The 17,456-nt window shown below is 57.3% G+C and overlaps 1 protein-coding gene across 1 annotated transcript in view; it reads right to left on the bottom strand.

Moving 5' to 3' along the window:
• The window catches only part of CARM1 (coactivator associated arginine methyltransferase 1), a gene marked incomplete at both ends in the record, with an annotated part of 40,461 nt that extends 23,005 nt beyond the window's left edge, over positions 1-17,456 (bottom strand). The window contains one exon of the mRNA XM_079702576.1: positions 17,231-17,456. Within this exon, the coding sequence (XP_079558702.1) occupies positions 17,231-17,456 (226 nt within the window). The remainder of the gene's footprint in view (positions 1-17,230) is intronic.

The following is a 17,456-nucleotide window of genomic DNA, read 5'->3' as shown; positions in this document are numbered from 1 at the left end:
CTCCGTGGCTCCGCAGACCCTCCCTGGCACCCTGCCTCTCTTCCCCTGCATCCCTGTCACCTCCTCCAGGTGGAGGAAGACCAGGAAGGTTCTCTAGCACTTCCTGGACGAGCCCTGATCGTAGGCTGACTCCTTATTGAATCCAGAGCTCCGCACGTGGCTGGCCCAGTGCCCAGCCCAGCACCTGGGGATGCTGACCTGCACGGCCCCCACCCCAGGGCCTGGGGTCAGGGAGACTGGGCCCCTTCCCTACATGCAGGAGGCAACCAGAATGGGGGTCCACTTGCCCAGGCCGAGGGAGTATGTGGCCTGGGGAAGGTCACTTAACTACTGGAAGACGCTGGGCACCGGGCAGCCCCATGGTAACCTCTGCCCTCTTTCCCCTTCCCCTTTGCTCTGGAACAAGCAGGGGGTCCTTGAGCCCTTCAGGCTGGACAGACCTGTGTCAGAGGGACCCAGTGGAATGGAGATAAATGCCTGGAGTCAAGCTCTCTCCTCCCGTAGAACCTTCCATCCTCGTGTGAGATGAGAGCGGCTCTTTGCCTCCTGGACAACAGAGAGGTGGAGGGCAAGACGGGAGAGCAGCCACCAGCTCAAGGGGAAAAGAAAAGCAACCAACACAAAAAAAGGCCACATTTCAAGTCCTTGCCTTTCTGGCAGAAAAACTACTACAGCCACAAGCAAGGCATAATTAAAGCTATTTACCTTGGCAGACTCCGGGGTGGGGGGACGCCTGTCCATATGTGAGGTCTCTTATTAAATCACCTCCTACAGCCAAATAAAACACAGGCTGTTCACCTTCCACAGGAAAATACTCCACAGGAGAGAGGAGAGTTGGGTGAAGAGGAGGACGAGGCATGGAGAAATCAGGGTGCTCTCCTCGGCCCACCCTCTGCTCGGGGCCATCGGCTCACCGGGTGGCTCGGCCTGCAGCCCGCTCGGTGCCAAGCACGGGCACGAGGGCACCGCAGTGAACAAGCCAGCCAGGCCCTGCCTTCCCATGCTACCGGGCACCACAGGGAGGCAGGCGACACCAGTGAGAAGGCCGGGTAAGAGGGGCTGGAGGGACTCGGGGGTCTGATACACACGATGCCCTGTGCAATACAGATTACAGGCTGCCTAGGCAGTGACATCCAAGCCGAGCCAGGCCCTGGGGGATGCAGGGCTCGCCTTCCTCAAAGGGCCTCCCCTCTTCCAGAGGCACCAGGCCCCACTGCCCCACTTCCACAGCAGGGAAGGCCAAGAGGGCAGTGGTCAAAATGAATGGGCATCCAGGGAGACCTGGGTTCCGGGCCAACTGTGCCGCTCTCCAGATGTGACTGCGGGCCTCAGTTTCCTCATCTGTCCAAAGGTGATCGCGGCACAGCCTGCAGGGTGAGAGGACACAGCCCACTTGGAGGGCCCCACCACCTGCCTTCACCCCGAACCTCAGGGGCCCCATCTGTGCAATGGGGATAAAGCGAGGATAAAACTCTCCCTGCAGTGAGGATTCCATGAGATAAGGGAGGCATTAGTAAGTGTCCTATGCACTTTGTAATCTGGAGCAGCCATGGTTACGGTCTCGGAAGAGAATCCCACCCCGGGGAATCCTAGCCCGGCTTGGCCTCCCTCTCTGGCTGTAACCTAAGCCGGCTGCTCCAGTGCTGTCCTCGCAGACGCTCTGAGCAGCTGCTGCCACACTGCCCAGCCCTGGGGTATTTGAGGACCATGAGGTGACCCTGGGTTCCTCTGGCCTGGCCCTGTCCCGGGGTGAATCCCAACCCCTCCCCCAAGCACCCCGGCGCACTGGGCCAGCCCCCATCTGGGCATCTCTGTCAAAGACTTCTGACCCAGAAGTCCCCTTGCGGGACCTTATCCTACAGTTCTACTTCTAAATGTCTGCAAAGATACACCTAGATACAGCACTGTCCAAAGCAGCAGAAAACCTAAAGAGCCACTGAATGAGTGAAAGAAGGTACAGCCAATGGAAAGACACAGATTTCCGTCTCTAGACGCTGACATGTTAAGATGACCAAGCCGCACTGTTAGGGGCAGATGGGGTAAAATACACACACACCACAGGTGCAAAAATGAGCGGGGGGGCCGGGGAGGGGGAGGGGCCAGGCGCGCTGCCTGCCTGGGGCTCGTCTAGAAAGAAACACCATGAAATGACTGCAGGGGCTGCCTCTGGAAGGGAGGCACCCCTCTCTTCCATGGTTTAAACCTGCAGAACCTTCAGCCCAGTGGGTTCCTGGGGAGACGTGTGCACGCAAGCCCATGTGTGCCCAAAACACTGCGCGGCAAGGGCGCACCAGAAGACAAGCGGCGGCGCGGGGGGCAGGCCAGGATCAGGCAGGACGAAGAGATGGACTTTTCATGTTATACCCTCCTGAGCGGTTTGAATTTCTACCACGTTCCTGAAGGGTAAGCAGACAAAAGGCAATCGTGACAGCGGGGGAGGCCTGGTGCCCACTCAAATCGCCTGGGCCCTCTCCGAAGTGAGCAGGTCAGACCCTGCTGGTGTGGGGGGAGGGTAGTGGGAACGGCTCTGATCCCTCCGCTGCAGCCTCAGGTCCTGTGACCCAAGTGACCACTAGGGCTGGAGGATGGAGGACACCGGCTTCTCAGCCTGTGACTGTCTTGCCTGGCACAGGCCTGCACCCAACCCTCCCCCCCTTAGTGGGTGTGATGGAGGAGAAGCAGCAGGCGGGGCCAGGCTGGGGTGCCTGGGGCCACTAGAGACTTGGGTTTCCTGAAGCCCAGGGTAGTCCCTCTCCCCCTGCCAGGGAGGCCACACTGCATGTGCAGATCCCAGAACTCCAGCTTTGGAGTCCGTTAGACCCAGCTTTGAATCTGGGCTCTTCTACCTGGGGCTCCACCCCCCACCTTTCAGGTCTAGAAAAATAAAATAATAATGCATCGCTCAGCACCATCATGAAGACCAACACACCCTGTGCCCCGCCCAAGACCCACAGGCACATAGCAGGGGTTCTGAGCACAAAACATCCACCTCGGTGCCCCATATCCCCATGGCACTCTGACCAGATGCAAAGACTGGAGAGAAGGAATCCCAGAGAGAGTTCTGGACACAAGGCCACACTGGGCCCAGACCAGGCAACTGGCCACTGGACCAGCCCGACTGGGCACCCAGCCAGGCTTGGTGCAGGCCACTTAGACCCAGAGCAGCCATCTGGCCGAGGCTGAGAGGCACCAGCTTCATACCGTGATTGGAAAAGTCTTGATTCTAGGTTTCAAAGGTGCCAGGTTGGGTCTTTAGGCCACGTCAAAGTGGCCTCTTGTGAAGGCTGACCACCGGTGTTGGCTGAACAGGAGGTTACCTCCCTGGGAGGAGACAAGATAGGGGGCCCTTTGCTCTATGGGCGTTTTATCTCTTAAGGTGGCAGTGACTGCTCTTGGTATTTGCTGTATTATCCTTCATTCTTTGAAAATATTTCACAATATAAGAGCCACCCACCTCTGCTGGCCCGCCCCTTGTCACCTCTCCCCCGCTTCCAGTGGGGCTGACCACAGGCTGGAGAAGAGGCCCCGCACTGGAGACACCCAAACCTCCTAAGTCAGCTCTGGCTTCAGGGGGTCAGGGGCCGGGGAGGGGGTGTCAGCAGGGACTCCTCTCAAAGGGCTGGTCCATGGGGGCTGGGGGGCGATATCTGCCTTTATGGGTTGGAGGCTTTGGTCCTGCAGGCCTGGTCTGGAGGGGCCCAAAGATGAGTCTCACTGTGGGGTGTGCGGAAGGGCAACCCCAAGAGAAGAAGGACCAAAGAAAGGGCTTGGCTTTTCTGCAAAGAATGCTAGGGGCTCCGACTGGGCAGGAGCCATTACATGCAAATGTCTGCCCCCTCCATGCTAATCAGCCTGCAGCCCTGGGCTTTGTGAGCTACAAAAGAAACAGCAGATGTGCGCCTGTTCCTTGGCCCATGAAAGCACGGGGGCTTAGCGGATAACTGGGGGCAGGGGGCGGGGGGGTGGAGGCAACTAAACCAGCAGCCCAGCCCCTCACTCCATGCGCTGGGCTGCTGGCCTCCTTTGCCGGCCTCCTCTGCCGGGCCTCCTCTGCTGGGCCTTTCTTCTCTGGCCATGACTTTGAAGCTGTTGCTATATGTGGTACCAGGCAAACACCTAACACAGTGCAGTAGCTCAGCTAATGCTCCCACCCACCTGCCTGGGCACACTTAGCTCACTTTCAAGAGGGGAAACCAAGGCACAGAGAACTGACATGCTGGGAGCGGCTCAGCCTGGGGGCTCAGCAGCTCATGAAAGAGAGCCGAACCCCATCCCAGCCTCTGGGAGGAGAGTTGGCCCTGGGGGGCTGTGGGGACCACTTCAAGGCCCTGGGAAGGACATGGGCCCTGGGCCCGGGCAGAGCCAGGCCTGGCTGGTTGACCATGGCTGGCAGGCACCATACCCCTGAGCCCGATGGAGCCTGCCTCCTAGGGCTGGGAGGCATCGCTGAGGGCGGCCACCATCTGTGCCAGCAGGAGCTGGGCTGGCAGTGCTCCGTGAGGACAGAGGTGGGCGGGCGAGCTCTGTCAAGGGCAGCAGCAGGACCCCCTCAGAGAGGCTGGTACGCTCCACACTCTGGCTCCCGCAGCTGCCGGGGACGCTGCGCCAGCACAGGCAGCTGAGCCAGTCGGTGTCTGGGGAACTCAAACATGTCCCTCCTCTGGCCAGCTGAGGGGCCTCAACCCTCAGATCAGGGTGGCTCCAGGGAGGCCAAACCGGAAGAGGCCGGAGGACGGGGCAGAGGCAGCCTCAGCGGCAGAGTGATGGAGGAAACCAGCTCAGGGGGCTGAGGCCCACTTGTAGTCCCAGTGGAGGGCCCATCGACAAAGAAAAAGGTGAAACAGGATGTCCTGGGGCCTCACGGCTGCCGGAAGGGCCTCCGCCAGGCCCCTGGGGCTCCGGGAGCCCCTCCGGCCTTGCCTCTGGCCTCAGAGAACAGGATGTTTGAGGTAGGAGGGCCCCTTCCCGCCCACCCGAGGCTGCCTCACCAGATGTTGACTCCAGATGTGGCCCAGGCAAGAGGGGACAGAGGCTGCCTGACACCATGACGGAATCGGCAACGAGGCAGGAATAAGGAAAGACTGGCTTCGGGCTCCAGAAGAAGCCACCGGGGCCACTGCCCCGACACAGGACAGAGACACAAGGGCCAGGTGCTACCTCTCCTTTACGGCATTGACTCCTCACCTGCGCCCAAGGGGTGGCAGGGCTGAGTCGAGACGTCAGGGCCAAAGCTGGGTTGGCATCCGACTGCCGCCCACCACTGAGTGCCTCAGTTTCCTCCCTTATGAAACGGGGATGAGCTGTGGCTCTGGTGGCTCCCCAAGGGGCTGTTCTGACGGCGAGGCAAGTCAATGAACGTAAAGTGCCTGGCATGGCACCCGCCCGCCACATGTTTGGGCTCAGCCCACGTCAGCCACGGTAGGGCCTCAAAGCGGCAATAGGCAGGGCACGGGGGTGGCGTGGCGGTGGAAGGGAGTCAAGGCCATGTGACCCGTCAGCATCCCCCACCCAGGGCTCATCCATCACTAGGGACACCAACCTCCGGTCACACAGAGGGCTCAGACCAGAGCCAGGCTCTGCGGAGGTGGCCTTCGGGACACACAACAGAAGTCTGGGAGCCCCAGCCTGCCTTTGCTTTCACCTCCAGCTCAGGGAAGAGTGTGGCAAGCTCCTGGAATGTCCCTCTTGGGTCTGCAGGACGCCCCCCAGTCTGCCTTTGATTGTATTTACTCACGTGCCCCCTGTGGGGGGATTAAAAGAGCATCCCTTTTTCATTAGAGCAGTGATCTGCCAGGGTCCCTGCGGCCGACCCCACCAGAATCTTACCAGTTCCTGTGTTGTCAGGCAGGTTTCTGACGCACAAAACCGTTACACGAGTAACACATCCAGCCAAAAGGAACCCCAGCCACGGGAACACAATTCACGGGGGAGCAAATCCGCCAAACAATCTTAAAAGAAAACAGCTCAGACCCGCTCTTACCGAAGCTGTGGGCGATGAATCAATTGAAAGAGACAGACAAAAAGAGGGAAGCAAAGGGGTTCTCCTCTCACTACGCAAGGAATGGGGGATGGTAGGAGACGGAGCACACCCGCCGGCCCCCCCGCCCCGCCCCACCAGTCTGGACCTGTTTTCAAGTATGCGCTGCCTGGCGTCAGGGGACAGACCCACCTGACCAAACAAAACCCACCCAGAGGCTGGGGGACAAGTTCTAGGTCAGGCTTTGGGTGGCGGTTACATGGGTGCACACACTGTCAAGTGCACCTAAGGCCCAGGCGTCTGTGTGTGTTGATTAAACAACCATTAAAGTAAGTGATCTAAAGAATAACCACCAGAGGAGACGCATGAGGGCCACAGAGCCTCCAAAGCCAACTCCTGCAGGCCTGGGTGAAGCCTGGTCTCAACTTCCTTCACAGAACTGGTTTTCAGGGAACAAAAGGGGTGGGTGTGGGAGAAGTCAGGGACTCGGGGTTCTTAAACCATAGGTCGGAGCTGTGTAGCGTAACGAGTGTCAGGCCAAGTGCCATGGTTTCTCTGGGCAGATGTGAAGAAGGGTGCCAACAGCCCTGGCCTGCACTGTTCCTGGGACCCCGAATCCTGAAGCTTCCCAAGCGAGTCCCGGAAGTGAGAAAACAGGAGGGTGAACGCACAAAGTGAGTCATTCGGGACCTGGAGGGGCTTGGCAGGATCTCCAAGGCCACCTCCTTGTGCCCTTCCCAGCTCCTCCTGTACCTGTCTGGGGGTTTCACGATCACCTCTTCCAGACCACACAGCAGGTTTAGGAGGCCAGTGATATCTTACATCATGTCATTCACCTGCTGTGTGTACAGGGCTAATACCAGCCCCCAAGACCACTCTCCATGCTCCAGGAAGAAACAAGCGAGAACTAGGGTCACTTGGCCAGGGTCACAAGGTCAAGTCAGATAAGGCTCCGCGGCCTATGCTAATCATGACCTCCAGCTGCTTCTGACTCTGGAGAGGACTGCTGCAGACCAGAAGGGAGAAGGGCGGGCATTCCAACCCAGGAATGCAAAGCAGGCCTGTCCCTTGGCCTGGCCGAGAGACAGGGACCCAGGAGAGCAGGACTGACCCAGAAATACAGCAGACCCCAGCTAAGCCACTGCCCCCTGCCCCTGGGACTTGCCTCCTTCCCACCTCTACTCTCTCCGGCTGGTGGCCTCCTGCCCCATTCTCTTCAGACTCCTTCCCACCTCTACTCTCTCCGGCTGGTGGCCTCCTGCCCCATTCTCTTCAGACTGGCTCCTGGGCCACTTCCCCCGCGCAACAATGAGAGGAGTTCTTACTCCGCCTTTTCTCTGCTCCCCGAAACTAGGAGCGTGCCTACAGTTCGGGCACAGGTGATCACCTGCCACCAGCCAAGCCCCTCAGTGGAACCTCCCCACCGACAAGGAAGCTGAGATCTGGGAGGCTGAGTCATTCGCCCAGGATCACCCTGCCAGGAAAGGACAGGGGACAGAACTGGGCTTGAGCCCAGACACAACCACAGGTGTCGTTTCCCTCCCCAACACTCTGGGAATAAACGCCAAGCCCCTTGCTGGGGCCTGGCCCTCCCCCTACGCGCCCTGCTCCAGCCACACTGGCCCCTGGCTGTCCTTGGCCACGCGGGCCCACAGGCTCACTCCCCAGCAGCTCTTCCCGCCCTGCTGAGTAGCAGACACTATTTTAAGCACTTTACTTCTATTAGCTCACAACTCATAACAACCCTCCAAGGTAGATGCTACCAAAATTCCCGTTTTACAGCCGAGGAAACTGAGGCACAGAGCAGTCACGCCGACGGTGAGGCGCTGCCTCACCTGCGCTTCTCCTGGTGGCGTTAATGCCCCATTCTGAGCAGGGACCATCTGTGACCAACCCCTTCCTCCCCCTCACTTTGAGCAGCCCCTCCCCCAGCACTCTCAAGCCTCAGTACGTTTCACCTCCTCCAAGGCGCTGACCACTAGCGGGTGACTGCTGACTTAATGCCTGTCACACACACACACCCCCCAAGACCCCCAAGCGTGGGCCCACGTGCTTAACCCCAGCTCCTAAAACAGTACCTGGCACACAATGGATGCTCAGTCAAGTTCTGCTCTTTAAAGTGAGACAAATGGTAATGACCACAATGCGACAGCAAGTCCACTCTGGATACGTTTCTGGTTGAAAGAATGGAAGTTCAGGTCTCCTCATTTTCAGAGAACTGCTGGTGGGCCCTGCTGTCCTGGGTCGCTCTCCCACGCTCCACCCAGCCTTCCCCAGACCTGCCATCGGCCTGGGTTCCCTCCCCCACCGCAGCCCTCGGGTGGGGCTGCCCCGCCTGAAATCCAGTGACCTGCCCTTGGCATTCCTGCCTTTCAAAGTCACTCCCCCTGTCTGAGGACGGGACACACACACACACACACACACACACACACACCGCTTCTCCCACTGACCATCCCTTACAAGCCAGCGGCATCCACTTCACCCCCAATCTGCGGCTGAGCTCAGTGGCTGTCAGCCTTTCTCGGGTCACAGAGCCCTCTGAGGAGGATCAAAAGCAAGGGAGCCTCTCTCCCAGAAAATGCACAGAGAACCAACCGCAGCGTCACAGCCACAGTTTACCAGAAGCACAGAGACCTAATAGGCATTTTAGAAGTATTGCCTCCGGACAGGCTCCTCTGAGGTCCCGGCCATGGACTCTTGTTCCTCTCCCCTTATGCAAGCGGCATATAATTTCAAGGGATCATGGGACAACCCCCTCCCAGGGGCCATCCAAGGACTTCAGGTTCAGAGTCTCAGCTCTGAGCTGCCTGAAGCCCCTCCCAGCCTCCACTCTCCATGGGAGCAGCCAAGTCTGGCCCAGCTCTGGCCCTCCAACCCCCCCTTCCCCCATCTGGGATGGGTATTTGTCCCGACGTCCTGGCAAACTCACCACCTCCTCAGGTGCCTCCTCAGGCTCCCCAGGCAAGGAGCCTCACGTGCCGCCAAGAGTTCTCTTGCCTCCCCCATGCTGCTAGATATGACCTGCTCCCAGAAGGCAGCACAGAACCACCTAAGTTCACACCAGACTCCTCCTTCTGATAAAAGGCCCTGCACGCCCACCTCACGCAGGCCCCCACACCTAATGCCTGTGCTTGCTGCCAGGTGCTACTCAGGACGCCGGCCACTTTCCACCTGTGATCTCACATATGGGCCCAAACAACCCCAACGGGGCTACCGCGCGAGGCCCTTAGTCCCTGCCTGAAACACATGCGGCCCAGTGTGTTTCAGATTACAAATTCTTCAGATCTGGAAAAAGCTAACAAGGTTCAGATAATGTGGATCAGCCCCAGCAAACTATAGGAAACGTCCAGAACCGCGCACAGTCTTGCAGCCAAAAGCGGGAACAGTCATTCTAAACTGGATACCCAGAGATTACAGAGAGCCCCACGTGGCAGCTCAGGGGGGAATTGTGCCCCAGTTTGGGTCAGGTTAGAGCTTGCTGTCAAATGAGTAAGAAGTTAGGTTTTCGTACCTTTTAGACTTCCAAATTGCCAGTGAGGGCCTGTGGGCTACACAGGTGCAGGGAGAGGTGAGGAAGGGGAGGGGCTTCGGAGGTGGGCAGTGGGCGGGACTCGGGACTCGGGACTGGAAGCCAGGTCAACTTGGACTAGGGTAACAGCCCCCAGCTCCACGGGGCTCCAACTCAGCCGCCTAGAGAAAGGGATGGGGGACGAAGAAGGGTGTGGGCTAACGGTAAGAAACATTTTCCCACCCCCGATGGAAACCTGGGTTCAGAGAAATGCCTCTCTAAGAAACAAACCACTGCACAGATCCCACATCCCACAGAGCAACTAAACGTGTGCACCACAACTACTGAGCCTGCGCTCTAGAGCCCGTGAGCCACAACTACTGAGTCTGCATGCCTTGAGCCTGTGCTCCACAACAAGAGAAGCCACTGCAATGAGAAGCCCGCGCACCGCAACGAAGAGTAGCCCCCACTCACCGCAACTAGAGAAAGCCTGCGCACAGCAACAAAGACCCAATGCAGCCAAAAATAAAATTAAAAAAAGAGAAAAGAAAGAGAGGAGACAAACCGCTGCAAGTGAGAGGGCAAATGGCTCCTGGTGCGAGGCCTGTGCTGGGTGGCGGCGAGCACAGAAAGGACTCTAGCCATGTGGGGTGCCTGCCCCTTCTGAAGGCAGCACTGCCATCTGACCCAGCCTCGGGGTGTGAAGGCCTAGGGTTGCCAGCCTTTCTGCTTTTTCAGAAGTACAAAGCCAGATTTTGATGTGAAATCCTCTGATTTTTAAAATACTGGGAGTCTCCTTTTAACCACACAGTGGAGCTAACCCTGCAGGCAGGTCACTCACGACCCCTGGCCATGGGTCATGGCCTCTGCCATCTGCCCTTTGCCTTTGCCCTGGGCAGAATTCACCTTTTGTTCCATAACATGATTCCTGGCCTCTGACACGCTTCAGGGGCAGACTAAGGTGAAACTATTCAGTTACATTTCTGTTGCATTCTCTCGCCTGGAAGCTTCTGCAGGCTTCTCTCTCCTTGCTCCCGTCTACAGTGTAACCTGCTGTCAGAGTAATCTTCAGAAATACCATTCTTATCATGTTAGGCCCCCGTGAAAAATGGCAGGCCACTCCTGACCACATAAAGGAAAAGGCCCTGTCACTCGGGAAAGTGACCTGGGCCCAACCTTGTTACCCATTCTTTAGCTCCTCCAAGGGACCCTTTTGCTCCACACCAGGCTGCTGTCCCCACCCCCCACTTGAGCATCTTTCCATAATCCAGGAGTATCCTTCCTAACATTGGTGGCTACATCCACATCCTACCTACTGTGGCCAAGGTGACTGTCTCCCAATGTCTGTTTCCCCTTTCTCCCACTGAAAGAGAAACCCTGAAATTAACTGAGTACAGGGCTCCTCAGACTAAAGACTACATTTCCCAGGCTCCCTTGCAGCTAGTGGTGGCCATGTGACTGCATTCTAGCCAATGGGATGCAAGCAGAAGCACCCAGGGCCAGCTTCTGGGAACCTTCCCTAACAGACACCTGGCAATGCTCTTGGCATCCTTTGTCCCTTCCTTTATCTTGCTGTCTGAAAACCAGGGTGTAATAGCTGGACTCCAGCCGCCATGTTGATCCATGATGACAAGACCCAAACCCCGGATGTGGGAGAGGGGTTAGCTGGAAGGACCTGGGTCCAAGGACTTCCTGGAGCAGAGCTTCCACACCAGCCCTGGTCTGCCAACCTCCAAGGCTTCAGGACAAGAGCACAAGAAGTGAACTGCCATCTTGTTTAGCCATTGCCACATTGGGTTTCTGTTATGCACAGATAAACTGAATCCTGACCACCCTTTTCCACTGAACCACTCTGCAGTGAGCAGAGGGTCCAACAGCCGTGAACTCCAAAGCCAGCTCTGCTGCCTGCCAGCCATGTTATTTGGTCAAGCCCTTTCACCCCTGCTTTTCCAGCAATAAAATGAGAGTGGTGTGCCAACCTCCCAGAACTGTTCTAAGGACCAGTGGTAACACACAGCAAGGGCCACACCTATCAGGCTAACTGACCCACATGGTCCAGAAAGTGTACTCTATCTGGCCTGAGCAATCAGGACACTTCACAATCAAAACAAACAGACCTACACAAAGAAGGGCTTTTCAGTTTCTCTTAAGCTGTGGCAGATCTGCCAACCCTGGCTGGGGCTGAGTTCCCAAGTACCCCCTCCTCCTGCCTGTTTCATTCATTTATCGCAGGGGTCTGCAAGCTTTTTCTGTCATGGGCCAGTAAGTAAACATCTTAGGTTTTGCAGAACTCTGTGGTCTTGGTTGAATATTCTTCCTTCGGTTGTTTTTTTCTTTTTAATCAACACTTCAAAAATGTACAAACCGGGACTTCCCTTGTGGCTCAGTGGTTAAGAATCCACCTGCCAACGCAGGGGACACGGGTTCGAGCCCTGGTCTGGGAAGATCCCACATGCCATGGAGCAACTAAGCCCGTGCGCCACAACTACTGAGCCTGCGCTTACAGCCCGCAAGCCACAACTACTGAGCCCACGTGCCACAACTACTGAGCCCACGTGCCACAACTACTGAGCCCTGCGCCACAACTACTGGAGCCCACGTGCCTAGAGCCTGTGCTCCGCAACAAGAGAAGCCACCTCAAGGAGAAGCCCGCGCACCGCAACGAAGAGTAGCCCCCACTCACCGCAATTAGAGCAAGCCCAGGCACAACAATGAAGACACAACACAGCCAAAAATTAATTAATTAATTAATTTTTTAAAAAAATGTACAAACCGCCCTTAGCCGTCACCGGTTAAAAAACTGGCCACAGGGCCTCCCTGGTGGCGCAGTGGTTGAGAGTCCGCCTGCCGATGCAGGGGATACGGGTTCGTGCCCCGGTCTGGGAGGATCCCATATGCCGCGGAGTGGCTGGGCCCGTGAGCCATGGCTGCTGAGCCTGCGCATCCGGAGCCTGTGCTCCGCAACGGGAGAGGCCACAACAGTGAGAGGCCCGCGTACCACCAAAAAAAAAAAAAAAAAACTGGCCACAGGCCCGATCTGGTCCACAGGCCATAGCTTGCCCACAGGCCCTGCTTTATATTATTATCCTTTCCCCAGCTGCCCCCAAAGTCAAGCATTTGAGTCTGTCAACACTGGTTTAAGCAGGGCCTGGCACACAGTAAGTGCTCAATAAATGACAGCAGCCAGCAGCAACTGGCAGGCACCACTGAAACGTGAATGCCTTTTGGTGTAACTTTCTGGGTCTTCCCCCCAGCTTGACACTGAATATCCTCAAGGCTGGGTGGAGGACAAACTCTTCCAAACCCTCTCACTACCACCCCCTGCCGCAGCTGCCGGGGGTGTGGGCTACCAGGAGGGTGACTGAAGGAAGTCACAGGGTCCTGATTCCGGGACAGCAGGCCATGCTTCACCTTGCTTTTACAGAGGGTTTTTCTCTGGGGTTTCCACCCCTGGCACGTACCCCACGAACTGAAATTTAGCCCCTGTCAGAGCCAGCCCTGCCGTACATCCCTTCCTAGCCAATGTGGCGGGGACAGGCCAGAGGACCGAAAGAGAAAAGCAGCACAGTCAGCTCCAGAGAGGGCGCCACAGGGCTGAGGAACTGAGAGTCTGTTCTGCTCGCCGCCCTACCGCCCCACGATGGGCTTTCCAAGGAGCTGCCTCCCTGCAAGGGGATGGCAGCCCACGTCCAAGGACTCCAGTGGCTGTGCCAAAGCTTCCTCAAGGCCCGGGAAGCCGGCAACTCTGCCCAAGGAAAACGGCCCAGTTTTGGTAGTTGCCATTTAGCCAATCCCATGGACGCGGGCCAGGGTGATATCAAGTGGCAAGAAGGGGTGGGGGAGGGAATTCCCTGGTGGTCCAGTGGTTAGGACTCTGCACTTTCATTGCCGGGGGCCCGGGTTCGATCCGTGGTCAGGGAACTAAGATCCTGCAAGCCACGAGGCCAAAAAAAAAAAAAGAAGGGGTGGGGAGGGTCACCATTCACTGCAGGGTGACTGGGACAGGACCTTCCTCAGCTGTCCTCTTTCCCACAGGGAGGGGGCAAACGTCAAGGAAAGGGGCTGGATGTTCTGCTACTCACACCCATCTCCCAGCCCTGCCACTTGAGACAGGTGGCAGCCCAGGGGCCCCCCTCCCGTCTGCTGGGGGTGCAAGGCAGCTGGGCAGCCCCACAGCATAAGGGACTCCCTCTTCGAAAAGCCAGCTCTTCACCATTCCACGCCAGTAGCATCACCACGGATAACATCTATAGACAGATCTACCCTTCACCGCCGGACACCCTGCTCCACAACCCCGTGAGCCCCTGGTGGCACTATTCCCATCGCAGGTGAGGAAACGGAGGACGTGTACAGGTGTCGCTACAGGGCTGCTGCTACAGGTGAAATGGCTAGTTCAAAGCCGCATAGCTGGTGACTCACACCAGTCACACTCCACGTTCAGGACCCTCAGCTCCCAGATGTGAGACACTGGGAGATTCGGGCGGATGTCTCGGTCAACTGCCCACCCGCCCCACCCCAGCTCCACCCACAGAGGCGAATGCCCGGGATCTGGAATCGCCAGCGGCTCGCAAGACCTCGCCTCACAAGGGACAGGAGAGCGCAACAGGGCTCCTGAAGCCTCCTCACCTGGCCAAAGCATTCGGGTCCCAGAAGGGTCCAGGTTGGGGAAATGCTGAAGCCAGGGACGGAAGTTCATCCCAAGAGAAAGCCTACAGCTCCCAGCAGCAGCATGGTTCACCCCTAAGTCCCCTCAGTGGCCGGACCATTCTGCCTTTTTCCAGGGGACCGTCAGCCAGCCCTCCACACCCAGCAGGCCAGGCCTGATCTCTGATCCAGGACTTTGCACTCCCCCAGCAGACTTCAGAGCAGTTCTTCCCCGGAGGCCCACACTCCCCAGGCGGAGCTGGCTCAGGAACCAGGGCTGCCCCGCCCTGAGCAGTAACCCAACCAACTCTGAGGCCATCACCAAGCCTTCACCGGAGCAGGCGCTGCCTCCAAAGAAGAAGTGTTCGTTCATAGAGCAAACACGCTGTGCCACAGTCCTGTCATCACCTCCATTCTACCGCCGAGGAAACTGAGGCACAGACACCCACAACTACCCTCAGGGCACCAGTCTAGCCCACGTAGTGGATGCCCCCCAAAATATGTCCAAGCCCTAACCCCCGGAACCTGTGGATATAACTTTACTTAGAAAAAGGGTCTTTACAGAAATAATTAAAGATCTAAGATAATCCTGGATTTAGGGTGGGCCCTAAATCCAGCGACAGGTGACCTTACAGGAAAAGGCACAGAGACACAGGGGAACAGGCATGTGAAGACAGAGGCAGAGACTGGATTTCTGTGGCCTCCAGCCAACCAACACCTGGAGTCACTGGAAGCTGGAAGAGGTAAGAAAGGATGTTCCTCTAGAGCCTGTGGAGCGAGTGTGGCCCAGCCGACACCTTGATTTTGGACTTCTGCCCATGAACTATGAGAGAATACATTCCCGTTGGTTTAAGCCACCAAGTTTGTTACGGCAACCCTGGAAAACTAATACAACCAGCTTTGACCAACTCCAGGACCCATACTTTTACACTAATACCTCACACTAATGTTACTTGAGCCTAAAGAGGAAAAAATTATTTCAGACCTCTGAGACTTTATCATCAGGGGTCTGAAACAATTTCAGACTGGGGCTCTCAGTTTGAGAAACATGGACTTTCTCCTCTTGACAAACGCTTCAGTTATGAATGACCTCTAAAAAGGGAAGTGTTCCCTTTGTAACTAGTAACAATTCCGAGTAGATCCACGAAACAAAAACACAAAAGTAAAAACTCTCCTGAAGAAACATGTAAAGAGAGGAGACTACGTATAGAGTATATGAGAACGCTCTGTATTATCTTCCTAGTAATTCTATCAATCTAAAAGTGTTCTAAAATCAAAAGTTTATTTACCAAAGATAAACCACCTCACCTGGAACTCCTTTGCGGATCAGCCCTGGAACCCTAGTTTGAGAAACACTGCCCTTCTTTGTTCTGTATCCCATTAATGTGTGTTGAATGAATGGCCATGCTTGTGATCTGAGGGATCCTGCCAAGCTTAAGTGTCTGTCCTGAGCTCTGACGCCCACCGGGGATACCCTTCTTTCTCCTCATCTGATCCAAGAAGACCCAGCTCTGCCCCAGCAAAAAGAGGTGCGACGCTGGGGACAGACGCACAGCTCCTTTATTTTGGGTTTTCCAAGTTGAGGTGTGGGGAGAATCCTGTGTGGGAACCAACTGCTCCACACACTTCCCTTCGGAAAACCCCCGTTCCTGAAGTGGCAAAAACTCACACAGGCCAAAGCCAGGAGAGGCCCCCTCAATGACTCCACAGAGCATCAGTGCAAGAAACCCGGAGAGACCAAGCTGAGTGTAACAGAATAACAAAATGTGAAGGAGGAGGTACTTCCCTGCGCAGTGGTTAAGAATCTGCCTGCCAATGCGAGGGACACGGGTTCGATCCCTGGTCCGGGAAGATCCCACATGCCGAGGAGCAACTAAGCCCGTGCGCTACAACTACTGAGCCTGCGCTCTAGAGCTGGCGAGCCACAACTGCTGAGCCCACGTGCCACAACTACTGAAGCCCGTGCGCCTACAGCCCAGTGCTCTGCAGCAAGAGAAGCCACCGCAATGAGAAGCCCGCGCACCGAAACGAAGAGTAACCCCCGCTCACCATAACTAGAGAAACCCCACGCGTAACAATGAAGACCCAACACTGCCAACAATTAATTAATTAATTAATTTTAAAAAAATGTGAAGGAGGAATCGTGACCAGAGAGAACTGATAAGAAAGAGTAACAAGAGAAAGAAAAAGGATGAACTACAAAGACGCGAGGTCCTTGGCAAACACATTTGTGATTTTTTTTTTTCCCACCTTAATGTCAGTTTTGAAACTAGCTTCAGAAAATGTAACCAGCTTCTCACATCCCCAAAAAGGTAGATCAGAGGACCGTGGCGAGGGAGGAGTCCGTGTTACCTCTTACTTCGGAGCTGGGCATCCAGATAGGGGCCCTCCCCATCCACGTTTCCACGAGGCGCACACACAGCAGCTCGCACCACCCTCGCAGGACCCCTCTCCCCAAATCTAGAAGTTTCCCACTCGGGGGTCCGGAACGCCAAGCCCTCCAGATGAGTGACACAGGGTGCTCCAGGCCCCCCCAGACTGGGCACCACTTTCCAACCGTCCTTGGAAGTCCATAGGGTCCCCTGAGATAGCCAGAGGCTGCCCACACCCCTCCCTCCTCCCCGCTAGAGCGGCCACACCCGCCCACAGACTCCCACCTCTCCCACGCCCAGGCCCTCTCCCCTCCCACCCAGCCCGCCCACCCCCGGCTTCCTCCGAATTCTTACTTTGCACTCTCGGCCCCCCACTTCCTGCCCACCCCCTCCCAATCTCAGGGCCCTCGCTACTCCCCCATTTCCCGCTTCCCTCTGTACTCGGGGCACCTCACCTCTGGTCACCACTCACGCCCTCTTTTCTCTTTCTGCCCCTTTGACACCGTTCCTCCACACCCGTCACTCGGGGGCCCCCACATTCAGCTCCCTCGGCCCGGCCCCACGGAGCCCACACCAGGCCCCCAAGGATCAGGGACCCTCACCCTCGGGACCCCGGGCCCCTCACCGCGGCCGCGTCCCGTCCACCCCGGGCCCCCCGCCCGTCCGGCCTCATGCGCAGCCCCCGCGCGCAGCCCGGCCCTCGGCCCGGCCCTGGGGCCCCGTACTCACGGCTGTAGAGGGCGATGCCCGCCGCGTCCGGGCCGGCGCGCACCTCGAGGCGCAGAGCCTGCTGCTCCGCGTGCCGCTGGATCTCGCCGTTCGCGTCGCCGATAGTGAGGAGGCGGGCGCCGGGGAACACGGACACGGCCCCGCAGGGCCCCGTGACACCCGGGCCGGTCACCCCCGGGCCGCCCACGCCCGGCCCCGCCGCCGCCGCCGCCGCCGTTCCTGCCAT

This window comes from Hyperoodon ampullatus, assembly GCF_949752795.1.
Source record: "Hyperoodon ampullatus genome assembly, chromosome: 4".
Taxonomy (NCBI): domain Eukaryota; kingdom Metazoa; phylum Chordata; class Mammalia; order Artiodactyla; family Ziphiidae; genus Hyperoodon; species Hyperoodon ampullatus.
This window is presented reverse-complemented; position numbering and strand designations above follow the sequence as displayed.